The sequence below is a fragment of the Phalacrocorax carbo genome, chromosome 6 (assembly GCF_963921805.1).
Source record: "Phalacrocorax carbo chromosome 6, bPhaCar2.1, whole genome shotgun sequence".
Lineage (NCBI taxonomy): Eukaryota > Metazoa > Chordata > Aves > Suliformes > Phalacrocoracidae > Phalacrocorax > Phalacrocorax carbo.
In genome coordinates, this window is record NC_087518.1 from 61269610 (window position 1) to 61296314 (window position 26705).

The 26705-nt window shown below is 42.0% G+C and overlaps 2 protein-coding genes across 3 annotated transcripts in view; one reads left to right on the plus strand and one right to left on the minus strand.

Annotated features, from left to right (window-relative positions):
* Positions 1–770: 770 nt before the first annotated feature.
* On the minus strand, positions 771–22309 carry DPH5 (diphthamide biosynthesis 5). The gene is made up of 7 exons (XM_064455612.1): positions 22094–22309; positions 18916–19040; positions 15494–15602; positions 5299–5419; positions 3114–3153; positions 1939–2042; positions 771–1020 (listed from the first exon to the last, which is right to left on the minus strand). The coding sequence occupies exons 1-7, from the start codon at positions 22226–22228 to the stop codon at positions 797–799; spliced, it is 858 nt and encodes a 285-aa protein (XP_064311682.1). The 5' UTR covers positions 22229–22309; the 3' UTR covers positions 771–796.
* Positions 22310–22315: 6 nt separating this feature from the next.
* LOC104049365 (uncharacterized oxidoreductase ZK1290.5) overlaps positions 22316–26705 on the plus strand; it is a 49433-nt gene continuing 45043 nt past the window's right edge. Inside the window, exon 1 of one of the 2 annotated variants that reach the window (XR_010373507.1) lies at positions 22316–22466. Coding sequence is in view for 1 of the 2 variants with exons in the window: in XM_064455610.1 (XP_064311680.1) it covers positions 22388–22466 (79 nt within the window). In the remaining variant the exon portion in view is untranslated. The remainder of the gene's footprint in view (positions 22467–26705) is intronic. The other variant, XM_064455610.1, reaches the window with a different exon arrangement.

The following is a 26705-nucleotide window of genomic DNA, read 5'->3' on the forward strand; positions in this document are numbered from 1 at the left end:
TGGGAAGACTGGTTGAAATAGCAGCCGCCATCATCCATTAGCTGATTTTAAAGACAATTCTTGCAGCCAGCTTTCTGAGAACTGGCTTGAGGTTAACTGTGGTTGTGTCCACTTTGAGTCCAGCACCTCAAACGCTAGCGTTAACACGTGGAGGAAGCCAGTTCCATTTTAACTTGCAGCCTTCTGAAATAAGAAATCCTGTGCAGCTTCTCCCTCTGTTTCACCAGCTCTCCAAAGACTGAGGTCTTGCTTTTCTTGGTTCAGCCATGAAGAACATTCTCACCTGTCCGCATTCACTCGCCCAAGGGCAGAGATGGATACGGACCTAACAGGCTTTGCACACTAATGGTTTCTACTGGGAGAGAACCACTGAGTTTCTGGAAAGTTGAAAAGCAAGATTTAACATCTAAAATGAACTTCCAACGAGGCACCCGGTGGGCTTGGTTAATGCACTGCCGCAAACGCGACGCAGGCAGGTACCTGGTACGCTGCTTCAGTTCTCTGCTGGCGCTTCTAATCCTAGTCATCGAACTAAGACTGGTGTAGGTATCAAGGAGCTGAATCGGACAAAGGTTTAAAGGTTCCTGGAGGCATCTACGTGTTAGAGGCTGACACCAGCAGGGGCAGCTCGCAGTTCGTAGCCTTGGATAAAAGCAGGTCCATGTTCCTACAGTGCTGTCTTTTGAAGCAGTGTACAGTCTACCTGCACTCTGGCAAGCTCTCAGTGTTCACAGGAATGACCTCAATTTCATGACAGCGTAAAGATGGAATAAAAATTTAAATGCCTTATTTTTATTTACGTGGTCCTTTGAAATGCACTGTTTTCAAAACTGGAACTATCTACAGAAAAAAGCTTAAGCATTTCTAGTTCCAGAGGATGCATAGTGCCTGTAACAATCAAAGAATGTAGCGGGCCACCTAATTCCACCGTGGACATCTGAGAGAGCGGGCCGGAAGCAATCTTCTGATCCGCGGCACCCACGCGCGCGAGGCCAACACAAATTGTGTTTTCAGTAATTTCTGTAAGAAAGAAGATTAAATGCTTAATTTATTGACTAATGGTCTTGCCACAAAAGTACACAAAATGCTTGAACTTGAACACTGCTGTCTTAAAGCTCCGATAAGTAAATCATTGGAGCGGCCTAGAAAGAAGCTCGTTCTTCAGAGAAAATAAAGCTGTATCTTGGGGTGTTTATAAGCAAGAACGGGATGGCAGCAGAATTAGAACACAAAATTCATTCAGGAACTGTGTTCACTTTGAGGAAACTGCTGCTTCTGAGTCATTCTATGTGTCGGATAATATCAAATGACTTCCACTTTAACAGTGTTTAAGGAATAAACTTTTAAAAGGAGGAAGAGAGCTGGATAAATTCCTGTTAGAAGGAATTTTACTGAGACACAAATGAGTCATCTTTAGGACTGCTGTGATTTAACCCTTGGTCTCAATAAACACCTTTCAGAGTTTGCTCTTGACTAGCGTTAAGACTTCAAGGTCAAAATCACAGTTCTGCATCGCTGGGTTAACCTAGAGTCACCCACTGGTATTCATGTAGAGCAGAGTGTGACCAGCCTCAATAAAACATAGCAGAGACTTTTGAAGCTCGACCGATCTAAAATGCTCAGAATCCTTCCGCCTCCTGCAACTCGAATGGATCAAAGAGCTCACAGTTAAAGACGGATAGAAAGAGCGCAGGGTACCAAGCTGAGGCTTTGACTAAACCTCCAGGAGCCACTGCTGCTCGTTCATCTGTGCTCACTGAGCTACACTGGGCTCAAGCTCTGCCAAATCCATCTCATGACTAGGATTTAAGGCAGCCTAGTTCCACTGCAGAGCAGGAGAACGTGAAGACTAAGAAGAAGGGAGTGGAGTTCCGCGGCTCATCAGGAAGCGTCGCTTGGGAGGGGTACTAGCAGAGAGAAACACTGCAGTCACAGTACCTGGTTCTGCTCCTTGGAGCCTCCTGTTTTGAATAATGGCAAGAAGCTGTTCCGCAGCTTGATTCACGCTCATGTAGCGTGGTGGCTCATAAATCTTTCTTCCTCTGCCAGGAAAGAAATGTAGAGAAATTTCACATATAACTCAGTTCATTATCCCCAGCGTTCTTACACTTTGTTTCAAGAAACCTGGTAGACCAGCAAATGGAACTTGACTGGGCCCAGGCTCTCAGGCTGGGCCTTTTAGACAAGAGTGGAATTTTCATGGAAGGCAGAAGTCCTGTGTGCTCTCAGCACACCTGTGAAGCAGCAGGGCCTCCAGCTGGCAGGTCCTTTGAGTCCTAAAAGCAAATTCAGCTGCTGGAAGCAATTTGCAGGTTTTGCAGCTACTCCTGAAAGATGCATTAGACTGAAATTCAAGGGCAAACCACTGTTTTTCTGTCAAATGCACTGTAGACAGATGATTACAGACTAGAGATATATTCTTAAATGAAATGCTGCTTGCTTTGCCAACTGTGGATTCAGTCAAACAGATTTTATTTTGAAACTCCAGAATAAACAAACCTCAATGATACTGTGAGACTTCACAAACGTTAATTTAGACCAGAGTTACAGCAAGCCTGTAAAGTAACCATTTGTATTCACCACTGTCAAAACATACAGACTGCAGAGAGACGATTAAGATGTGGCAAGAGCTTTTTTGAATACAGTTAAATGAACTTAAGGGCTTTTCTGTTGTGTATTTAACTGTTTAAAAAGGGTGGTATGTACTCAGTGCTTCACACTGTTTCTAGCCAGCCTAAGAATGAATTCAGAATGCTGTTCCAGCTATTAATCTGTTCCAGGATGGGACAGGACAGCAGTAAAGTAACACTTCATTTGCCCAGCGGAAAGCTTACCCCAGTCTCACTTAGGGCTCCTCACAGAAACAGTTAAAAAAAAGGTTACGCTCTGCTGCAACTTCACTCAGTCGCTGCAAGTAAAGCCAGGTCCTATTGTAATGAACAAAAAAGTCCCGCTCCTTGTAAGAAACAAAAGACTGTGGCCACTGAGGAGGACAACAGGAGGAGGCAGCTAAGTTCAGGATTAGACTGAGGGCAAAGAACCTCTGTCCTTGTACAAAACCCCCTTTGTAAATACAGCGTGTGTTTTAATATATTTTCAAAATGGTGACTCACTTCATTAGGTTCTCCAGAGACTGCTCCTTCACTTTAATATCTGTAGAACAAAACAGGTATTAGGTTCCCTGCAAACTTCCCACTTAGTTTTCTATGTAGGTAAAGCTTAACTTAATTAGCAGATTTTATCAACTTTATAACAACAATTTAGCTATTACAGGAAAAAGGACTGTAGATTACATTCTACTGTTTCATATGTTAATTAATCACCAAGTATGGTGATTTTATGCATGTGATTTGACCCAAAGATGGGGCAAGTGCCACCGATTTCAAAGCAACACAATAAAAATACTGCTAAGTATACAAACATCAGGCGTATTTACCATAGGACAGCTAAACGCCAGCGTGTGTAAGCACACCGGGGGACTGGGACTACTCGTACACGATGAGTACATTGCGGTCACAAAAGGTAGAACAGTATGACTGATGGACAGCGATTACATCACTGCCGTGCAGGAACCTGACTTTCGTTAGCGCTTCCTTCCTGTTCCAATCAAACATTTAGAACAATCTTCTGTTATGGGGAAATAAAAAGGATTTGGGCAAAAATGAAAGAGGGGGGCAGGTAAGACCCTGCGCATCTGCAATTTATGAAATTCTAATTGGCAACAACCTCTCCGAGAGGCAATCGAACATTACCTGTATTCAAGTGCCCCCAAAACGTTACCATAGTGAAAGCTGGATACGTTTTACATCTGGATTTTTAAAAAAAGTATTGCCTAAGTTATACAATCAACTCCTAAACCCCGTGACTCTGAAGAAAGGGGTGTAAAATGCAAAGCTGCAGGACTATTGGTGCCCCGGTTACCACCTCGCTTACATGTCCCCAAAGTCACTTTGAATTCAGAATTTTATCAGCACTAACCTTTTTATGTCACATTTGCTTATCTGGTAATCTAGTCCAGATGGATGAACAATCAATACATAGACCGCAATGGCCAAGTATTAAGGGAACAAATAATTTGGAAATTGGCAGTTTTCAGCTGTGAGCTGCAATTAGATGCAGGTACCACACCTGTCCCTGAAACATGATGTTTCTAATTCAGTGTTACCATTCCAAAATTTTTACTTTCTCACTACCGCATTAAGAAAGCCCATATTATTAAAAAATATTATTACAAAAATAAAAAAATTAAAAAGGGAGATAGTAGAAATTATTATACAAAATATCTAAAGCATATTTTGGATTAATATATTATAATTGTAATAATCCTTGTTTAAAACACTTGTGAAGCCATCCTTCTTTAAAACAAGTCACCACAATTCTGATCTTTAGCCAATTTTGAAAACAAACAACTTTCAAGGCACTGGAAAGTTTGGTGTGCAGTGATGCCTGCACATTTAAATTGTTTCCTGCTCAGGATTCCTCCAGTTACCACAGAATTTGTTTTTACTTAAAATTAATTTATTTAGCACTGAGAGATCCCAGCTGTGTCTGAAAGATAATACAAAAATGTGTGTAATTATACATCCAAATATGCAAGTTGACTTGTAGCTTATATGCAGGCAGTTCCATAAGGAACTACGGGAAGCTCCCTGAGGAGCTACCTAGACCAGCGGAGTTACTCCGAGAGCGGCTTTCAGCCGAGCGCTGCTGGGTAGGATAAAGACGGGACAGCTCCACAGGAGAGCCTGGGGACAGCGGGCAGGTGGGAGCAGCGTCCCCTTCCAGCTCCGTGATCAGCAAGGATTTTTTACGGCAGTGAAGCTTCTCACATGGCGATCACCTTTTGCCAAAATAGATGAGGAAAGGGAATAACACTTTACAAAACAGAAATGTGGTTAAATGGATGATTTAGCTCCCCAGAAAGTCAAACGTGTTGAGCTCTCGCCTAACGAAGTCAATAGAAGAGAGCTGCTAGTCACTGCAATCTGATTTGGATCCTGAGCTTGAATTTGCTTTAAAATCACACTGACCTTTAGACGAAATATGGGCCTCCTGCCCCTACTTGACTTCCACAAAGGCATAATTTCTTACAGATTTTCTGAAGAGGAATTAAGAAATTCCTGGCTGCTGTAGTATGAACAATGGCTGAACTGACTCTAAGTATACATACACCGACGTTCCAATTTTTGGTTAGCTAGGAACATCTGCTTAATCACAGGCTTCAACTCATGCCTATCACTGTTGCTTCTGGACACCGCGGAAGATGGTGGCTGAGGAACCGGGGTAACGGCTGCTTACCAAGTAAGCACAGTGTGTGCATTCCGTTCTGCCTGTTTTTCTCAATCTTGTCAAAAAAGCTCTCCGGCTTCCATGTATCTGTCCAGAAAACTATGGAAACTGTCTCTCCAAAATTGTACAGCTGTAAAACAAAGCAAATGCAATAACATGCATACACATTAAGAAAAATAAAAGTAGTAGGGCATACAAGGAAACGCTGTGAAAATCATGAACGACTGGCAACACGGAAAAGTCCTGAGCCTAGTTAATAAACTCGTTTCATACCACAGGGAGAATACTCTCCTGCAAGATGCTTAAGTTTGCTCTTCCCTAAATACATGACAAAACATTGCACTAAAAATAATGCTTCCTTTTAAAAAAGCTGCCCCGTGCTTTCTTTCGCATTCCCTCCTTTCTTTTTAACCAAATCTAAGTACCAAACTGGTTTTTTGCCTTTGTAAGAGACGAGCTCTTGTTCTTTTACTCTCCGAACAGTAAAACACTTTAAAGAATGACTGATGAACTACCTGTACAGTTTTTATCTATCTCTGCACTCCCCTTTTCAATGTATGTTAACTAACTTTCAATCCGCCTTCTATTCTTTGTTACTTATTCAGAAGTCCTTTTAAAGGCAAAACTTTGTAAGGCTAGCATGAAAATTAGTACTTACTATTTCTTATTTTGGCTAAGGCTAGGCAACTTCTAATAACGCCACCATACTTACAATGTTTTAATTCCACTGATGCAGTGGCGTTTGTATTATAGCAGCACTTCCCTGGCAGATGAAAGCTGTATCATGTAAAAGAAGTTACAGCATAAAGAGACAGTGGGTATGAAGACGCGAACACAGGGACAGATTGTGCGTGAAGCAGACTGGGGCAGCATTTTTCATGAGCGTATGGAAGGAGAATATTGCTAGCAAATTCTACATCAGACACATTCACTGATTTTATTCTCAGTCTTAACACTATTTATTACCTTGAGCCCCTAATCTCAGTGAAGACGTTGGAAGTGGTACCTTACCCATCATTCCCAGTGATGCAGAAGTGAAAGTCACGTGCAACCTAAGGCAGCGTTTGGCTTGGAAGTTTTTGTAAGCGACCTGAAGGAGGGCAAAACCATGCACTAGTTTTGGTCAATTCAGCTCTGGAACAGGGCCGTCCCCGATGGATTTTACAGCTTGCCAATATTCTGTCTGCTCGAGCCCCCCAGGGAAACAGCGGTTGTACGGACTAACCTCCCCACCTGCTCTGTAAACCTGGAAGGAAAACGTGCTTTTCCAAGCCCGGAACAGGAGGCTCTTAGCAGAGAAGAGGACCCTACATAGAAGCTCTGGCAGCTCTGTGCCATCCGGGGATTCCCCTATACATACTTATTTTACTGTGGCATCAGGTTGCGGTTTTAACTCCTTTATGTTGGCAGAGGAGAATTTGAATCAAAGCAGAAACCTGTGTGTTTTCAAGGGATCAAAAGCTCCAATTTAACCATTCATGCTGATAGAAACAGTGTTTATTCAAAGATTCCTGGAATATTACTGAAAACGTTTCCTCTTTTAAAGATTTCATTCTAGCACAAGGACAAGAACACACAGCGAACATTTCACAACCTAAAGGTTCTTCCAGTAAACTAAATATAGGTTGAAACAAGCGAATTGCTCCTGATGTAACTTGTTAACTATTTCAAGGCTGTGTTTGAGAAAAAGAAAAAAAAAAACCAAGCTATGGTTTGCCTGTTTTTCATGTGGCTAGCTAGAACTCTTTCCATTTTGCACCAGTTCTGAAGAAAAAACTATTAGAACAGAGAGTTTCTCTTTCTCCCCTTCACTGTTAGAGCATCTGGGAGCAAGTTAACCTTTAATCTCATTGGTAGTACACCTCCAGTCACCAACAACCGCTGAATTGTCCGGTCTGACCTAACTAGCTAGCCTACTTACCGCCTGCCACCTGAAGGCCACTGCACTCCTCTCCCAAAAGCAGCAGCCCTCCTTCCGTACAGCGAGTGGCCTCAGTTAACCTCAAATCCTATCCCAGTCCCTTTGGCAATTTGATAACCTGAAGGAGAGAACCTTCCACCTCTGCCTTTTAGTAAAGAAAAGGCTGTGCAGAAATGGGCAAAATGGTACTATCTGATAAGTATTTTCTCGGGAATCAGATCTTTTAAACCATTCTGCCACATATTAAAAACAAGTGGGGCATTCAACTTTATACCCTACAGCACTTGTTCTGATTGTTGTTTTGCTCTTTTCCATTGATTGTTACAAAGATTCTCCATCATCTTTGCCAACACGAAGTCGGGCAAGTTTGTGCAAGCGCTGCCAGTCAGATTCACTGAATCTGTCCTTTGTTTACCAGGTTTTGCATTAAAACTGAAGCCTGAATGTCAAAAAGAATAAAACATTTTTGTCAGAAATTACCTATTCAGTAGAAATAACTTCAGAATACCTTCACAAAGTAGCGATATCACAGAAAACTGTGTATGTATGTATACTGTATGTATACAGTCTCAGAAAAATGCGCATGTTTTCTTAGCACCTGGACAGCACAGAAGTAGCTTCTACACCAAGGAGATGGAATGGGGCATATTTTATTAACCTCCTAGAAATGCCTTGGCAACTTATACCCCTCTACTGACTGAAATTCTAAAGAACAGATTTCCTAGCATTAAACGTACATATTTTTACTTTAATTTAAAGAAGGGGAAATACTCCTTTGGAAACTTTCTGGTACGCCAGCAATGCACCTATGAATGCTGCAGAAGTGAAGCAATAAATGGATACCCCTATTGTGCTTGACTACTTGTAACCAGTTACCTTACAAGCACTGTTACAGACACAAATATTTCTTTCTCATCCAGCATTTGATCTCTGCAGGCGTGTGACTTTTATGCAAACATAGGCACTGCTCTGCCACCGGAGCAAGCCTGCATTAAAGAAGCAACACATAACTACCAGAATTTACATTTTCAACTCTCTCCCTGTACCCGATGCAGATTCAATTGTTCTTAATAGTTTCCTGTGCTGTGCCCTAATTTCTACCTCTTGAAATCTAGCATGAAGTATCAGACTTTCAAGAAAAGCCTTGCTGCAGACAGAGCAGTAAGTCCCAAAAGTTCCACTGCTATCCTAAGGATTCAGCGGTTACAGAGGGCAGCAGGTCCACTAGAGCCAGAACCCACTGAAATTGAAAAAAGATTCTTTCCACCCACCATAAAAGACTGAACAGGGCCCCAAAATTCCAGAAATCATTCTTGTCCTTGGAACAGAACTGCGACACATCCTTGTTAACCAAGGTGTATTACAGCACACCAAAGGATTAATGTCATGCTTTGATATTGTTCAGAAGAAGTTTAGTAAGACAATGAGGAGCTCTGTGTATTTTCAGTGAAACCACCATGCTGTACAGTTGCTGGCACAGCTTTAAAGAGAGGCAACAGCAAGAAAAGCTTCATAGCGGTCTTCTGTGTGCTGCACTCTACGTGAAGCAGCTGGGATTTAGCAGTGGGCAAGGTCTGTTTCGTACAAGCTAAAATATCTCAGGCATCCCACTTACACTAATCATCAGATTTGTTACGAGTGCCTACGCTCTGCTCAGGCACAAAAGTGCCAGAATTTCAAAGGGGCTCAGTGAAATGGCTGGACAAATATTTCATGCTATCAGCTTGAAAACAAACCTTCTTACCTTCTCCCTCATGCTCAAAAACTTCACAGAAAAATTTCAAAAGGTCATTTTGAAAGACCTCAGTCTTTGGAAATACCCCTCCCTGCTGCCCAAGTAGTGACTGGCTTAAGCAAAGCTTTGTGCACTTAAATTTTGCAATGCAATAGCTGAAGTCAGGAAAGGAAGCCAGAACCCTCTACTCCGAGGCAATGCTCTGCTGTTTTCTGCCTCTCACAAAATACTGCAGAAAGCTGTTCTTCAACTCACATTCTGACCACCTCAGAACAAGCTATAACTTCCTATTTTATTTACACACGTAAGATGAAAAAATGTCTGACTACTTCTGGCACTGAGGTGCCTGATGTCAGTTAGCATTTTTAACCCTTCTGTTAATGACATTTCTTATTTTACTTGTTGTTTATACAAGCAGAATTGATTGCTAATTGAGAGGCCAGAATAAACCATGAGAGAAAGTGCTGTACCATGATCTCAGCTTGGAAAGCCTGAGCTGAATGAAAACATCCCAAGTGAAATGTCAATGAAACTACTGAACAACTTCGTTAATGGCCAGTCTGAATGACATCAGACATCTGAAGCTGTCCAGATCAATAGCCCTCACTTAAAATACTGGTGTGGCTAATCACCACAAAAACATAGGGCATAAAAAGAAGGAACAAGCTGAGACTAAATAGGGAAATTAAAAAAGGAAGATCCTCCATCCCCTCTAAAAAGTACTAAAGCAAGCAGGAGAGAAGATGCCAGAGAATATTAAAGGTCAGCAGGGCAACAGCTGCAGAGAAACCAAGAAGTAAACGTTTCAAAATGCAGACATTTATTTTTAAAGCATCTTTCCCAGAATTATTGCTGTATCAGCTGCAATGGTGACAAAGCAATTCTTCACTTACGAGCCTCCTCCTCTCCTAAAATTTCAAACAGCTTCAGAACTGGATACACATCAGGGGAAGAAGGTAGGAAGGGGTCTTATCATTACATTTTTCAGACCTGGCACCTGTATACACATGCAGATGCCTGCAAACCCTGTAGGGCTGAAAGGCTACTCAGAGATGGTCTGTGCTGAGATGGTCACGGGTTACGCTGCAGATAGTTCTCACAGGACAGGTGTGTTCTGCAAATGAAGACACTGCACAGCCTGATCACGTCCCACTGACAGGCGCCAAGAGGCTTTTTCTCCTAAGGCTATTCCTCAATGGAGTTTGGAAACCGTATAGCACTTTGCATCATCCCAGGTTCCTTCCTGATAAATCCCACTGAACATAGAAAAGCTAAGGCATGTTTTGTTTAACCTTGTCATAAGGGTTTTGATGTGATGCTATGCAATGTTCATCCTCAAAAAAAAGGAATCTAACAAGTCAGATTTTTCCCCTTATCCTCCGTAACTATTTAACAACCCTCAAGACCATATACATCAGATTGAAGGGCTCCTACTGCTCCGTATATTATGTATTGTTGCCAGAGAACACCTTAGGAAGTACAACAGTCATCAATAAAAAGGTGGCAAGAATCAGTCAAGCTTCATTTTTGCTTGTAATTGGTCATATGAAACGCCCACAAGAGTAGCTCTAGGCCTTTACACTATCTCATTTAGTACCACAGACCTTTTAGCAACTTTGAGCGTCCCTCATGAGAGCCCTCACACGGAAGTTTTTACCATTCACACACAGAGCGCTATGACTCCTTTTTGACCTGCAAACCACAGATAGGCTCAGCCGTCCCAAAAACCTCCAGTCCCCTTAGCACGAGCCAGAGCGAAAGGAACTGTGAAGAAAAGGCTGTCTGGCAGAGGGAAGCCCACCCCACATGAATGCAGTCTTCAGGAAGCAGCCGAGACAAATCACATAAAAGCAGATGAAGGGAAGAACACCTTTTTCTCTTGGCTGCCTCCTCCATCAGCACTTAGGAAAAAGCCGCTCCACAAGCAGAACAAAATTCAGCTATCGAAAGACTTGGAAACTCCAAGCAAACTTGAACAGGACAGGGTTTTCCCTCCAAGGTGATGTCACCTTATCTTTAATAACCTCCTGAGACTCTTCCCAGCAATATTCCACAATGATTCCTTCCCCACGCTGGTCACTTGGGCTACTAGTCTGAAATGGAGATATCTAAATGGAGAAAAAAATCTATTCTGATTAAATGGATGTTTCTGGGTCGTGTTTGCTGGTGACAAATGACACTAAGTTGCACAGCAATTGTAAGTAATGAAGTGGCGTGATTAGCACTGATTTAACCTTTAACTCGTTTGAGAAACAATTGCCAACTTCTGAAAGGCTCCGAAACTGGTAGTAAGTGAGAAAACCAACCAGTGGTGGAAAACAGTTTAACTGTCAGTGAAAAACATTTTGCATAGAGCCCCTCCTTCTAGGGCAAAGGGTATTTTTGAAGATTAGGGCACAGAGAGAGGGTGGAACTCAGCGGTTCCGCTCCTGTGGCTAATACAGGTTTTCTATTTGACTATGAGCACAGCAAGTAATGAGAGCATCCTTCAGCTTCCTTATCTATAAGTAGTATTTTTCTACTTGACACTGAAAATACACTCACCTGTTCAGTTAAGACTCAAAAATTAAGCACTGCTTTTGCATTTAAGTGATCAGCTAGTAGCGAAAAGACAAAACTATTTTATAATTGTAACAGTCCTATGGGAATTAACTGGACTGCAAACAAAAGAAAATTGAGATGAATCACTGAAAGAAACAAGGGGACATGCAGATGTTTGTTCTGAAGCTATTCAGGTGGAAAGTGGGCATGTCTCAAAAGAAAGTCAGGTCTTTACCATGACATGTTTTTTTCCTAGCTACCCTACCAAAATATAAAGTAGATGCTTTCAAAACTAGCAACACCACTCTCCCAGAAATGAGTGGTTCATTTCAGTCCTTTTCTCATCCCACGGCTTGCCTCCAGCTTTGCACTTCAGTTCTCAATCCTCTTTCTTTACCATAATGACATTATCTCAAGCCATTTCAAGTTGCATCGTTCCTTCACATGCATACAGGTCAGCATGATGCAGAGCCTTCCTCACGTGCTTGACCATCCTTATTGCTACCTCAAAGGTACATTACCAGAACTGGGTCAGAGAGAATTCTGTCCTGAGAGCACCGCTCCGGACAGTGACCTTCCCAAACTAACCCAGACATCATGCAGATTAGGAAGGAAGGAAAAAGGTGTAAATTAGAGATCCTGAGTTTTCTGCCTCTTTATTCTAGGGCTAAAAGCCTTAGCACTCAGCCCTATTCCGAAAAGCTGAGCGTGGGTACAGATAAAGCCTTTGAAGTCAGGCTAGGCTCTCCCTTTGTTCTCAGCTTGCAATGCTGAATCCTAGTCGGACAGAGGCATGGCAATGTCTTGCTCAGCGGGTAGCTGAGCAGTGGTAGAACAGAGGTACGCCTGGTACCTAAAATACTGAGCTTCCCAAAGCTACGGAACTACAGTGCAGCTGCTGCTGAGGAAAGCTGAACTGCCTCATTAGTTACCACCCGCCAGAAGTGCTTGCTGAGAATTTCAGCCTTCCCCTGGGAACTTCTGTCCCCTCTCCCTGACTTCCCCGGCAGCATGCATAGATACCAAACTGCATGACTTTCTTCACTGGCAGTGTTTCCCCACTACAACAGGAGTCAGAGTGAGCACCACGTGCACATATCAGATTCCAGACAAGAGAGGTGAACCTGCAGAGAACGTGCTAAGAGGCACTCACATGCAGGCACTTTCCCTGGCTTCTCCCACCCCCAGCTGTATTCCTTTGTTTTTGAGGGGAAATAACGGTCTTCAGCCTGGGGGGGTGGGGTGGAAAAATCTGACACAGTGAAACACAGCAAGAACGGTGTAAAAGAGGGAGCCACAGCAAGTCATATAGCCTTATGTCCAGTAATACTATCCTCTGCTTTCAATAGCTACAGCTCATTGTATCAACCGGTGAGAGCTTCCTAGAAGTTCAAAAAGTTTAATTTTCAAAACCAAAAATACCCCATTCTTTGTAGAAATACAATCTGCACCTGTGCAGCCTTCAAAACAGCTGCACTGATTCTGTTAAATGGGCAAGAGTGTTAAAAAATATTTGAAAAATTCGAAAATAGATATTCACCCTTCTTTACAACTTGGCAAGAAATATATCTGTGAATTGAAGGTGACAAACCATCACTAATGCTCTACTGACTTCAGTAACTTACTACTGTACAGGAAAACTGTGCAACTACCAGAATGTTGTTGGCCGCACAGAAACACTGCTCTGATGACAAGAGACATGTTCTTTTGTGAACAGACTGGGCTGTAGCTGCGTTTCACTGAAGGCCTAATCAGCAGTTACAGCTCACTACGCACATGGCTTTCAGAACAGCGTATAAAGGTGTTTCCTGTTTTTCTCTAGTAGAAAGAGGTTTTGTATCACAATCAGATTAAAACAAGAAAAAAGGCCAAGCCTTTTCTGTGGTGAAGCAAAAGAGGAATCCCTGCTATACTTGACAGAAACTTTGTAATTTGAAACACAATAACTCCAAAACTAAACCAATGGCAGGAGACAGCCTTGAAAGTAGAGACTGTTGAAAGAAATTATAAACTTCCACCACAACTTCAATTAAATCACAGGCTGCTTTTTCATAAGGTACCCCTCACTTGCTGTTTATGCCTGTAAGGAGCAATGAAGAGTTAAACATACAGCTGGTTATAGTCTGTCCGGTAATACCATATGATGACTATTTCCTTAAATGCTTTATACAACAACAGGAATGTTGACTTATGAGAAGGCAGCCCCTCCCAAGCCAGAATGGAAATGAGGACTAATGCCAGAGTGAATAACATCACATTTCCTTCACGGTCTGTTCCCTTCAGCATGGGATAAGGAAATAGTAAACTAATCTCCAATACCCCACATATGTGAAAAACCTTGTGGACTGTTTGCAATATGTTCCCAGTTAGTTTTTTGCTCCTTTTTTTTTTTTCCTCCAATTAATCTAGAAGCTCTACACTCCTTCCTTCCTCTGCCTAGCGTTGTGGGGGAAGCAAACTTTCAGAAAACTTAGTCACCTGTTCTCTTTGGAATATAAGCCTTGCATCTTCCTTCCTAATGAATGTAAAAGAACAGTAAAAAGACAGCGGGTAGCAGAAACTACTTGTCAACAGCTTGACAGCAGAAGCAAACTTTGCACCACCATAAAGCCAAAAAGGGAAAGGGTGAGCCCCAGCCTCAACTCTTGTGTTACCCGCCCCAGTAAGTGCAGTCATGCGACAGATGCCATCTGTCTGCTGTACATGTAGATTTTAGACACCATGGAGCCTGTTTCCTTCCTAAAAGATAACTTTGCCCAAGTCTTATAGCAATAGGCAGGTATCACTAAGAAAGTGCTCATGAGAAGAATTATAAAGAACGTGAATCCTGTGCTGCATTCCCTTTAGCATTCCCATCTCAGAGCAGTGCCGGTGCAATGTTGCTGAACTGCCAGATCAGACAGGGCTCTCTCATTTCTAAAGCATTCAGACGTGAATAAAGACAGAGATAATACCCAACTTATTGCAGCAGATTTTCTGCTGCTGGGCAGCATTGAAATAAGGCCAGTGGAGTTCATCAGTATAAATTTGGAAGTGTCAGTTGTTTGCTGAAATTAAAAAAAATGGTGTTCTTTTATGTTAAGCTAGGAAGGAATGCTTCCTCCTTCAGTGATGAAAACTTATTGTTCAAACCCTCAGCTCTTGCCTGTAGTACGCTTATGTTACCAAAACTGAAAGCATGTGCAGGAAAACGGGAGCTTGGTTTAGGGGTTCCCATACACAAGGAACCATTCTGAACCTTGAGAGGACAGGCTCTATGTTAAAGTAATGAATGAAAACAAGAGGGGGAAGCTTCAACTTATTTATATGTGGTTAGTTATGATACTTATGCTGCCATAATATTTTCAATGCAGGAAAAGTAATAATGGACCTATACATGTGTAAAAAAAAGTAGTGAAGTATTTTCTTGGGGGACACTAGACCTTTTCTACTTTAGCTGTTGCAGAAGCACAAAAACTGTCACTTGTTCTTCTAGTCCTTGGCTAGGCCAGTCTCTCCTCTCTGGGCAAATGGGCAGAAAGTGAAGACAGGTCAACCTCGGAGAGGAAGAATATACAAGATTTTGGAATTAGCTATGATCTGAGGTGGACACATAGACAGGCTTGTGCACATATTCATTTTGTGACAAGACCAGCATATTTCTCAACAGGATATCAACCTAACTTATGAATAAACTTATCAGGTGACCATCAGCAGTAGAAAGAACCCAACATGAGCAAAGCTTTATCTGTAAAATAATGTAAATATCAAAGTCTCCTGGGGCGGAGGGAAGTTAGAGAGCAGAGAATAGAACTGCTACAATTCATTTTCACAAGCACTTATCAAAAGGGACTTTTGCTGACATGTAGCACGCTGAAAAGGAAGTGTTAACAAATTCTGACAACAGAAGCATACAGTTGCTACAGATCTTCAAACTGCAGATTACAACATGAACTGCTACAGCAGTAGAAGAGCTCACCAATCCTAAATTTAGTAGTTGTGGAATAGCATATATACAAAAATGTTACCTGTAAACCACAGCAACCCACTGCGTTCATTATTGAAGCATTATGAATGACCTTGTACGGAATCCCCAGTTGTACTGCACGCAGTACTAAATCACTGTGCGTCGTGGCCCTGTGTTAAGAAAAGAAAGGAATTAAAGATTGAAACAATAAAGTGACCAGGTGTTACTAGCGTAATAGTTTGTTTTAAAAGTAAAATGAAACCCTTCACAACTAGGGCAATGCAGAGATGCCAAAAGGGCAACAATAACTTGACTAAATGTTAAAGAAAAGTGAAAACTCCAATAAGGCTTCCATATGTTATCTTCCCTAGCTGGGAATGCAGGCATCCTCGGTATGTTATGGTTCTCTGCAGCTTTCTGGCATCAGTAAAACTGTAACACCAACACAACTGGTACTTTTTAAAGTAGCTTTGGCAAGTACTTGAAAAGGAAAGTTTCATTTATCCTTTGTCTTCTGCAGGTGTCTGTTGGACATCTGTTGAACTGTAAAGGTCAACTCTATTTGGCATAGACTTCAGCAGAACTCCAATATTTCCTTACTCGCTGCACAGCCAGGCCTCCTCCCATCTGCACCAGTGCATGCCAGGAAAGCCACACACTCAAACAAGAACTTTGATCAGACTGAAGCAAGCTGCATGCAGTGCTTAGAAAAAAAAACCCCACATCTTTAGACTAAATCAACTTTTATCATATTTAAGCCAAATTACTCAAATTAACAATGCCTAAGTTTGAGTGATCACATTTATTCTCAAACAATTAAGGAAGTTCTAGTTAAGCTTAGAACTGAGCTAAATTTGGCTCCAGGTCTAATACTCAATACACACATTGCAGCGACTGGTGTAAATTTTGCTGGGCTCGTAGTTAACGCAAATGGGATTAGAGTCCTTCTAAAATGGTTAATATATATTGATCCAGCAAATCTTTCAACTGCAACAACATTTACATGTGTATCTTGCTTGCATGCATGCTTACATACATGCTAGACACGCCATTTTCTGTGTGAAATACAAAAATGCACCTACCCCTTGCCCATATTTATCAAACCTGAACCTTAGCCATCTCGTTGCCAAGATGTACCACACATTTCTGTGTGGCCATTCCAAAAAAGGAAGAAAAGAAAGAAATAACATATGCCAATCTGAATAATTAAATAGGAAGACTGCTTTCACCCTGGCCTGGTTCAGTTACCCTAACAGAATTCCCCCAATTTTCAGTCTGATAATTTTGAGACTGCGTGTCTGACTAGCACCAACCAGAAGATCAGGTGCTTCAGACTGGAACACAAATGTGCCAGCAGCTGGCAAGGCTGTAAGGACCAATCGTTTAAAAAAGAAATCTGTTTCACTGGAGGAAAAAAAAGTTAGAGGCATCTAAATTTGGGAAATGGGAGACCCTGATGCAAGCAGGCTCCCAGACCTAGTAGAATGCAGTATAGTGATCTAGAACAACACTTTTGTTAGTAAACAACTATGCTCCTGACTTCCATAAGCAAAGGTGATTTAAGAATGCCTGCTCTAAGGGAAGAGGGGACTAGTTTTATGGCCTTGTATTATTCCCTTCACATATATAGGACAAGGAGCACTGGAGGATTTTGTGGTTATGCTAATATGGACCAAGGGATCAGCTGGCTTGATTCACTGAAATTTTCTCCAGCCAGTATTTTCTCCCAATAGATGGGTCCATAATGACTGTAACTAAAAGCAGAAGTACCTCGTGAGCCCTCGGCTAATACTAGCAAAGGCTTCAAGGAGCCAACCCTCTGCACCCAGAGCTATGCTAGTATCTTCTGTCACTGATAAAGATTTTAAGTTTTATAAGTAGTAATAATATGAATGTTAGCACCAGGCTACACGAAGGCGGGCTTTCCAGTACACTACTAAAACGGTTAGGTTCCTGCTAGCACATCCATAGCTGTTACCACATATGCAGATAAAAACCTGCAGTGAACAGTGAGAACAACAGGGGCACAGCTTGTTTCATCACTGTAACCATTAACCACCAACACCTGAGATTTCCTAAGGCTGCCAAGTACTCTTCTTACCTGCATATATACTTGAAACTCTATGATCAGCTGCATCACATGGCTTCTGTCCTCCTCCCATAAGGCTTCTCTTAGGACAGAAACATTCAGTACTCTTTCCTAGTAACCTCATGAACCCCTAAATCGTCAGGGCTCTATGCGGGCATAGGAGCAGTTCTAGCTGCAGTATTAAGAGCTAAGGACATAAACATTTAGAGACAAGCAACTCATTCCAAAAAAGGGTAGTTTTCTACAATGATGTAGTATGTTAATCAGAATTGAAGTATTTTGACACTAAAGCTAATGATAACTGAGGCAGATCAAGATACTGCTTACAAGTAGCAATTACATTTAAGTACGTGTAGGCTGTTCTTTTTCATCGTGTGTACTTCCTTATGTCAGTCACTGGATCAGAGCACAAGGGTACAGGTAACAGGGCTTTACACTCCACACAAATCCTAATTTTAACATGCACTGAAAGTATAATTGCTACTTCTGAAATACAGCATCATCTGCCCATAAGTACTAGTTTAATGTAATACTCTCTTGCCAATTCTCTTCAACCTGTATTTACACAAATTCTCTGCTTTTGACAGATGGGCACGCTGCTCCTCTTTTTCATAAACTCTATTTTTTCACTCACAAATAGGGTACTTGGTGATTTGATTTTTCTTCTGCCCCTTAACACTGTGGTATAAATCTTGAATCACCAGCTGGAGACTAAAAGCTCTTCTGTATGGCTTGACATTACAGATTGATGATGCCTGACTGAAAAGACAGAAGGAGATCCTTCTGGTGATAGAAGACGACTACACTTTTCAGCAGGAATAAAAAGTGGAAACAAAAGGCTTAATAAACCGAAGTGAGGAGACATTTATAACGGCCTCAGTGATTTTAAAAACTAGCATACATCGAAGCAGAAGGACTGTACAGCCAACAATCAGTGTTCATTCTAAAACAACTGAGCATAGAAGTTGCAGTTTATAAGTACAAATAGCAACTAAAAGAATACTCTCTCAAAACATAGCATGCTTCTTAATTACGTGATATCCTAGAATTTCTTCTGTTAGCAGACAAAACCTGGAACAAAATATTCTCTATAAAGGCTAGCATGGAGAATGAAACAATAAGTGAGTGTTGATGGAAAGATTTATACATCCTGGAGGGTCCACATTTCTACCTATAAGGGATATCTGGGCAAGGAAACTCCAAAGCAAGGTAAAGCATAGACAATTGCATGTATATTGTTAATGCAATAAAAAATATACAAATACATAACAAGTGCTTCTGGTCTGAAAATCATCTGCTTCATAAAGAATTACAGCTATGAAGTATGGCTTCTTCCTGCTAAAAAAAAAAAGTGATCAAGCTACAGCAATAATTAAAACATTGCTTTGTCTTACCCAAAAGGATCGCCAACCACAAGAAATGCGACATCACAAACATCAGCTTCTTTTAAAATGCTATCTGCTTCTTGTTCCACCATTTCTCGGTCAGCCAAAATCAACTCCTTTCCATAAAACTCTTCCTAGAAATTGAAATTAATAAGAAACGCCAAAATAAGACACTTGGGAGTGTTTTCAGCTCTCTCTGGGTGCTCACTCAATGGACACTGGGAAGGCCAATTTCACTGTTCTCCCCAGCAGTCTAGCCCATGTCTTAGAGAACCCTGCCTCCCCTTACAAGAACACCTGAGCTACCCATAAAGCAGCTCCTGAGTTGACAAAAATTAGTCAAACACATTCTTCTGACACTGACCTGGGTTTTTATGTCTTCTGTGTCAGCTGAGGAGCTGCTCCCAAGGTAGCTCAATCACACCTGCACACTGAAGGTACTGGGGTCGACGCTAGGTACAGTTAATGTAACCGGTCCTCCTACTGTAAGGCACCCCCCTCTCACAAGTCTGAGCCTAACTTCTTACATTAGTTATAATACTGACATCAAACAAGATACGAATATGACGCTAGCTTTACCACAACCTAGTTTTCCAGATTTTTCTTTAGTACATTGTAACTAACCACATCTAAGGAACGATTTCATGTTAATCCTTCATCTTACAGTTCTCTGTAAGAAATACTTTACTGTGTATACAGGTAAACATGTATTTGGTCACATCCTTTGTTTTACTACAGCAGCTCAGTAATCATCATGTCTCCTTGCGTGTTTTAAAATACCTTTATTCCCAGAATCAACCTCATACGTGCAATAAAACTTGTTAGCTCTAGAACATGTTGTCTGCCCACCCTGAACATACCTGTCTCTACATCACGTGCCACCATACATTTCACATGCTCTATACATGATTAGATAAAGGTTTTTTCCCAGGGCATAGACCAAAAAAGGTGGTTTTGTTCTAAATAGTATTCAGAAAATTTGGGTGGTATTGCAAATATTAGCAAATTGATAAAACTATTAAGACAGTTACGGCACAGACAAATTCTCCTTTAACTCCTCCTGCGACTTCAGCGATAGCTTCATCTTTACCCGCAAGGAATAATGAATTGACAAGAGAAATTAATCTTGTACAGAAAGCAGAGTAATGCTTCCATAACAAAATCCATCCCATAGCTAGAGTACTAGGCACGGGACCTCTGTTCCAGGGTTCGGTTCCCTTTTCTAAAGACGAGTTCCTCACCATTTTTGAGTATCTCTACCTCTGTAAAATGAGGGTATTATTTTCCTTGTGAAACAGACTGCAACCTTTACAGACTCAATAGAAAGGGGACCAAATAAATATACGAGCAAATATTGTATCTGTGATTCAAAACGGTTGACAGCCACCCTGGCATACTGCTGACATCTGTACTAAACAAACTACACCACATTTTGACACCCCTTTTGTTTTTATTGGGTATCTCACACTAGGCACACATTAGCAAGCAGCACAGCACAAAAGGAGCTGACCTATAAAGCAAAGCACTTGGTGCTGAGAACTCAGCAAATGCTACACACGTTTTGGTGGGCTTACCGTTGGACCAGACTAACTTAGTCCAGTACTGTAAGCAAATACACACTGTTCTTTGCCTCGAGAGCCTTCCCATAACTTTTCAAGTTGCTTAGGAGAGCCTGACTTTCAGATTACTAAATAAACCATTCAGCATTGTCACTTGGATGTAAACTGGGCTGTATTATCAACACTTGGTGATTAATTCCTATATTCCCTCTCAGGCAGTTTCAGTTAAGACAACATCTTTGACTTGGTTTTCATTGATCACTTCTCCCCATTACCTCATCTTTGGGACTTCATGGTTTCCAAAAGACTTAAAACAATAAAAACCAAACCAAACCAGCTTCCCAAAATAACCACGCCAAAAATATTCCACATTTTTCTACTCTTCAATATTTTATTTTCAGCTGGCTAGGAATCCATCAATTTTTTTGGACAGCAAATGCAGATTTTGCAATGTAAAAATATCCAAGTAATCATTTCTGTTTTGCGACTTTCCAGCTATCCAACAACAAAGAAATAACATTTTGTTTTGAATGGAACAATTTCAAGTCAGATTGCTTCACTACGGGGTGGGGGGGAAGAAAACAGAAAAAGCATGGAGTATTTCAAAATACAGCAGATATACCAGAGATGGCCCCAAACATTCTGGTCTAGCTTCTATCTAGATATCCCATAATGCTGACTACAAGCTAAAAGCCTCACGTGCTGTATGCACGTACAGGTACGCGTACAAGTACCGTATGGTGATACAGCATGCAAGGCCCAGACAGCATCTCTGTATAGTAAAAGCCAGCTTATTTGGAGGCAAGAATCCTGTTCTGCAGGTACGTAAGCATTTTTTTGGTATTATTTCAACATTAAACTTTAACTTTCTAGGACCAGTGAACCCATCACAGTTATAATTTGTATGTTTTTACTGCTGTCTTAGAACCACAAAATCATTAAGGCTGGAAAAGACCTCTAAGATCATCGAGTCCAACTGCCAACCCAACACCCCCAGGCCTCCTAAACCATGTCCCAAAGTGCAACGTCTACGTGTTTCTTGAACACCCCCCACGGATGGTGACTCCCCCACCTCTCTGGGCAGCCAGGTTCCAACACCTTCTTCCATAAGGTGTGTTTACTAACAAAAAGCTTATCTCTGTGTTGTTCAACAGCCCACCCCTGACTGAACGGTGTATGTTCTGGGAGCCTCAGCGTGGTGGGACAGCTTGGCCCACAAGGAAACATGGAAACATGAGACATAGGCAAGTTATTATTCCAGCAGGCACACTGTAATTCCTCAGGCTGATACAGAGCTTCAAGGCTCTAAAACATGCATGTTTCTGGTACATCTTTTTTTGTTTGTTTTTAGACAGATCGACATTTTTCTAGCGAAGTTTTCCAGTCCTTCAGGATCTCCATACGCAACCTGAGATGAAAACTAGCACCAATACTCGCAGGAAGGAAAATTTTCCTTCCACTCTTCTCACAAGGCAGCGAACCCATTTCTCCTACAAAATATTGCACGGGGAGGCCACGCATGTACATTTTTCACAGAACACACACTGTTAGTTCCTCCCGCTGAGGGCACCGACCTACCCCCGACGCCGGCGGCCCTCGGGCCCGGTGCGAGCGGCGGCCAGACCTACCAGCGCATCCTTGCCCACCGTAAGGAGGGACGTGTAGGCCTCCAGGTACACCCTGCCGCACCGCCGCACCGCCTCCAGCCCCTTCACCGTGATGTCCTTGGCGTCTCCCAGGCCCAGCCCCACCAGGTACAGCATGCCTCGGCAGGCCGGTACAGCGGCCGGTACGGTGCCGCCGCTCCCTCGTCGCGCCGCGCCGCGCCGCTGAGGCGGCCGCAAGGGCTGCCGGGAGTTGTAGTCCCGTCCCGCCCCGCTGCCTGCCTGTCCGTCCGTCCGTCCGTCCCGCCGCCGTGAAGCATGGCGGATGGGGGCGGGCTAGGAGGGTGCCCCAGGGTACCGCTCGCTAACGGCCGGAGCATCCCGGTGCTGGGGCTCGGTAAGTGCTGGCCCCGGAGCCGCCTCCCTTTGAGCGCGGCTGTGAGGGCTCGCCTCAAGGCCGGGCCTTTGCTCCGCGCTGAGCTCAGCAGCCCTTACGCCGTGTATCATCGGGTGGGTCTTCGCGTCCCCGCTCGGGGGCCCAGGCCGCTCCTCCCGCCTCCCCCGAGGCATTACTGGGCGGTTTGGTGGCTCGGTTTGGGAGCGGACTTGCCTTTGGATTAGACTTTCGGGCCTCAGCTGACCCTACGGGGCGGTTTTCCTGTCAGCAGCACCCGCTGCCGTCCGGCGGCCCCTGTCACAGCCCGGGCCGCTGCGTCACGGCCCGCCGTGCGAGGGTGGTGGGTTTTTTAATTAATCATTTTTGAAAACCAGCATCTGGTTTTGGCTGTTGCTCGTACAAATGTGTATGGCTTAGGAGGAGAAAAAAAATCTGCCTGAACATACGGAAATGCGAAGGGGAGTTAACTTTTTTTTAATTATCAATTGTGCAGTGAGAGGTTCTGCAGTAGAATTGGTTAAACTCTTAAAGAATTTGTTTTCTAAAATGTGAACGTGGGGGAAAAAAATTAGAAGTCCATGTTAGCTGCCTGAGTTAATGCTAGCGGTAGTTCAGGAAAGCTGTTGCGCTCAGTCCTAGCAAAACAAGGCTACAGGCTAACCAGAATGCACTTCCGCAATGAAAACTGGGGCATCGAAGCGTCCATCAAATTTGAAGGCAGGTTTTTTTTTTCTCCTCTTTTTTTTTTTGATTGTGTGGGTTTTTTCCCCCACAAGGCAACCAAAGAATTTATTTTCCCTCAGCTGTTTGTGCAAAAGGGAAAAGGATTTTCTTTTTTACTGAACTGTAGATGGTATAAACCCTCGCCTGGCTTGCAGCGGAATACCCCTTTTAGTCATACATAGCAGTATCAGCTTTGTACTATTCCAAATTCCAAATCCATCTAATTGGTGGATTTGCTAACAGTTCAAAAGGGCCAGAATATTAATTAAAGGCCATTCTTCCAAGGCAGCGTAGGACCGTGTGAGCAGAGGAGGGTTAATACCAGTAATTCTGTGGTGCTGGAGCACTGTCCCTGCTGCGGCAGAACAGATGAAGAGACCATTCACTTTACCAAAACAGGAGATGTGGCAAAGAGTGCCTGGAAGTTGTGCCACAGAGGGGCAAACACACCCCGGACCTGTACCAGTGCGCACTTAACGAAAAAACCCCTGAAAAATGTCAACAGTTGGCTTTGTATGTAGTTGACATTAACTAGTTTCTATTTCTTGTAAAAGTAGAGTTAATTTGTCTCATGACTAAAGCCTCAGATTCTTTTGGCACAGTATTTGAGCATCTCTTTCTGTGTCATCTTAAGAGTCTTTCCAGAAGCCTCTTTCATCATAACATATTCTGAAACATTAATACCCTTCCCAATCAGTCTTCCATGATGCAATTTTATCGTGGGTCAATTTGATACCCCAGAATTTCCATTATTTTACATAAACATACAAATCAAAGGCACTTATGTTCTTTGTCTGTGACACTGGAGTTAATCAGTCACAAAAGTATCAAGCCGAGCTATAAAATAAAATGGCCCTCGTGTTCTTTATATCTTTATCCTATGAGTACGTACTGACTAGAGAGCAATTATTTAGGATTTTCATTAGTATAAAGGAGGGCAAAACTGGAGCTGTGGATTTTAAAGCATATTAAGCCACTGAAGTCAATAGGAGTTGGCCTTTGATTTTAATGGGGCTGGTTCTTCATCCAGAAACACTAAGTGGATAGAGATTGTAATGCTTGTTTCAGAGTACCCAAAGTCAACTGAACTGCACGTATTAGTTAAAAAGTTTTAGCAACTCAGCATCGTCAGCCAAAAGATTTAAAAAAAAAAAATTAAGAGTCTATGAAATGTTGATAACTGCTTTTACCATGTATTTGTATACATACACATAGTCATAAAAATGTGGTGTGTGTATGCGCAATATATTAATTTGTTATTTTAGTATCTGTTAACCTTAAGAATACTTGATGCAGCTGTCCCTTACACAGTCCCTATAATATGAGCAAAAGGATCTATGCTATTTAAAATTACTATTTATTTTCTTTTAAAGTGTTTTTTTTTTTTGGGGGGGGGGGAGCGTGTGTTTGGTTTAACCTGTAACACCTTTTGCTAATTTAGTTCACTTGGGGATTTCTTACAAAAATAAAAAAACCCATAAATAGTCTTGCTTAGAGAATGGACTTGGTTGTCTTATGTCCATTGTTTCAGTATGTGCTGAACTGTATTTCAGACCATCTGCAGAACTACGTTTTTTTTTTTTTTATTGGAGATTGGAATACATTAGTTAGGTAATTGGAAGAATAAGCTGACTAGAAAGTAAACAAGCAGAAAAATTCCTTGGTACTCTGCAAAATAGCATGCTGCTTGCTGTCCTCTCCTTATATTAGTAAGTGCTGAGCAGCTGATTGTCAAGCCTGAACTCAAACCACAGTAAATGGATAGCAACACAAAAGATCAAGATAATTAAGTTTGACATTTTCTGGCCCAATAACTTCTGTCAGGTGTGGCTTTCAAGGAGCTTCTCTTGACTTGCAGTGGCATCACGAACAGAAGGATTTGGTTCTTTGACTTCACTTACCTCATCTTGTCTGGCTAGAGTAACCCTTGATGTCTGCTTATACAATCTGCAGCTTTCTGAGGATCTTGTAATAGCTAGGAACCAGTCAGGTAATTTTAAGAAATCCTTGATACATGCCACAATATACTGCAGATTTAAGGGAAGAAGCTCAAGCCTCACCACAGTTGCATTTGTGGTCAAGCTATAAATACCATGATATGCAGCCTAACACAATGGGATCTTTATTTATGGTAGGTGTTCCCACTTAACTACTCCTTTACAAATTAATGGCTTATTTTTGTTACAGCCTTACTTCATTAACTAATGTTTGCAGCGCAAAAAATTTACTCAGCTCTAAAGTAGAGGAGGACTCTCTTCACCGAGGACACATTTTCTACAAGGCCATTTGCTGCAGGATTTAAGATTTGGTTGTTTCTTTGTTATTCCTTATCCTTCTAAACATGCAGACATAATTTTTATCTATGATAAGTCGCCTTTGAGAGGACAGATATGTATGTTCCCTCTGTTGCTAGATAATCTTTCTAAAAGCTTCAGAGAGAGATAAATATGCTGTGTTAAGATGGTTGCAACTATCCAGTCATGTCAACTGGGAGGCAGCTCAGATATGCAAGCTATTTTCAAGTGATGAAACCCCTTTCGTAGCAGCTGAGAGCTGGAGTAGGAGACAAATAACATGTTTCTTGGCCAGAACATGTTACTGGAGAGAAAGTGCAACAGCAGTCTAGGATAGCGTTTCATCAAAAATATCTGATCTTCCTGTTCAAGCTTCAGCTGTCAAAAGGTGGTGTGGTGGTGGTGGTTTTTTAAATGGGTTTTCTTTTTTTAAAAGGGTTTCCATGTCACAGGTGTTTTGGCTTCCAAGTCTGTATAGAAGTTCAATAAATTGGTGGAGGTTTGATGCAAAAGGGGAGGTGGGCAGGGAGAAGGCTAAGTGGTCTTTCATTACATTACCATTCTCTTCCTGAAGCGCTCCGCTCGCTTACACAAACTGTTGTTGGTGACGAGGATCCATTTCCATTAAAGTCTCTCGTGAGAAAGATGGATTTGTACACCAGAGAGGGCTTTGTAGTGTACAGAATTTATCATCAGTCTGAAAGGTTACTTGGAGTAACGTGCCAAATTGTGCACATCCAAAATTCTGTAGTTACTTCTGTGCATATCCATACTGTGCTGTATCTGTCTTGTGTCCAGCAGAACGGCAGGTCTACTAGCAATGCTAACACGAGCTGACTTTCCTGAGGCACCTACTGATTATTAGAAGGCAGCCTTCCTTTACGTTCGAAATATGCTGTACAGATGAAGTTTTAATTAACAAATAAAAATAATCTGCATCTCATTTATTGTATGATTATAAAAACTGTTGATAACCTTATATTTCTTATGGTTTGATTCTAACAATTGTGCTATCCAAAATTTTTCATCTGCAGAGGGTCAGGGATGTTTACGGTCAATGATAATTTTCATTACAAAGACTGCTTTCAAATAGAGTAGGCTTAAGCCTAAAATGAATTGGCATTTTGGCCCTAATACTTGATACAAGTGTAAAGCTATGCCCCAGAGAGTACATTACCTCATAATGGCTTTAGATTGCTTTAGAAAATGGATACATTCACTA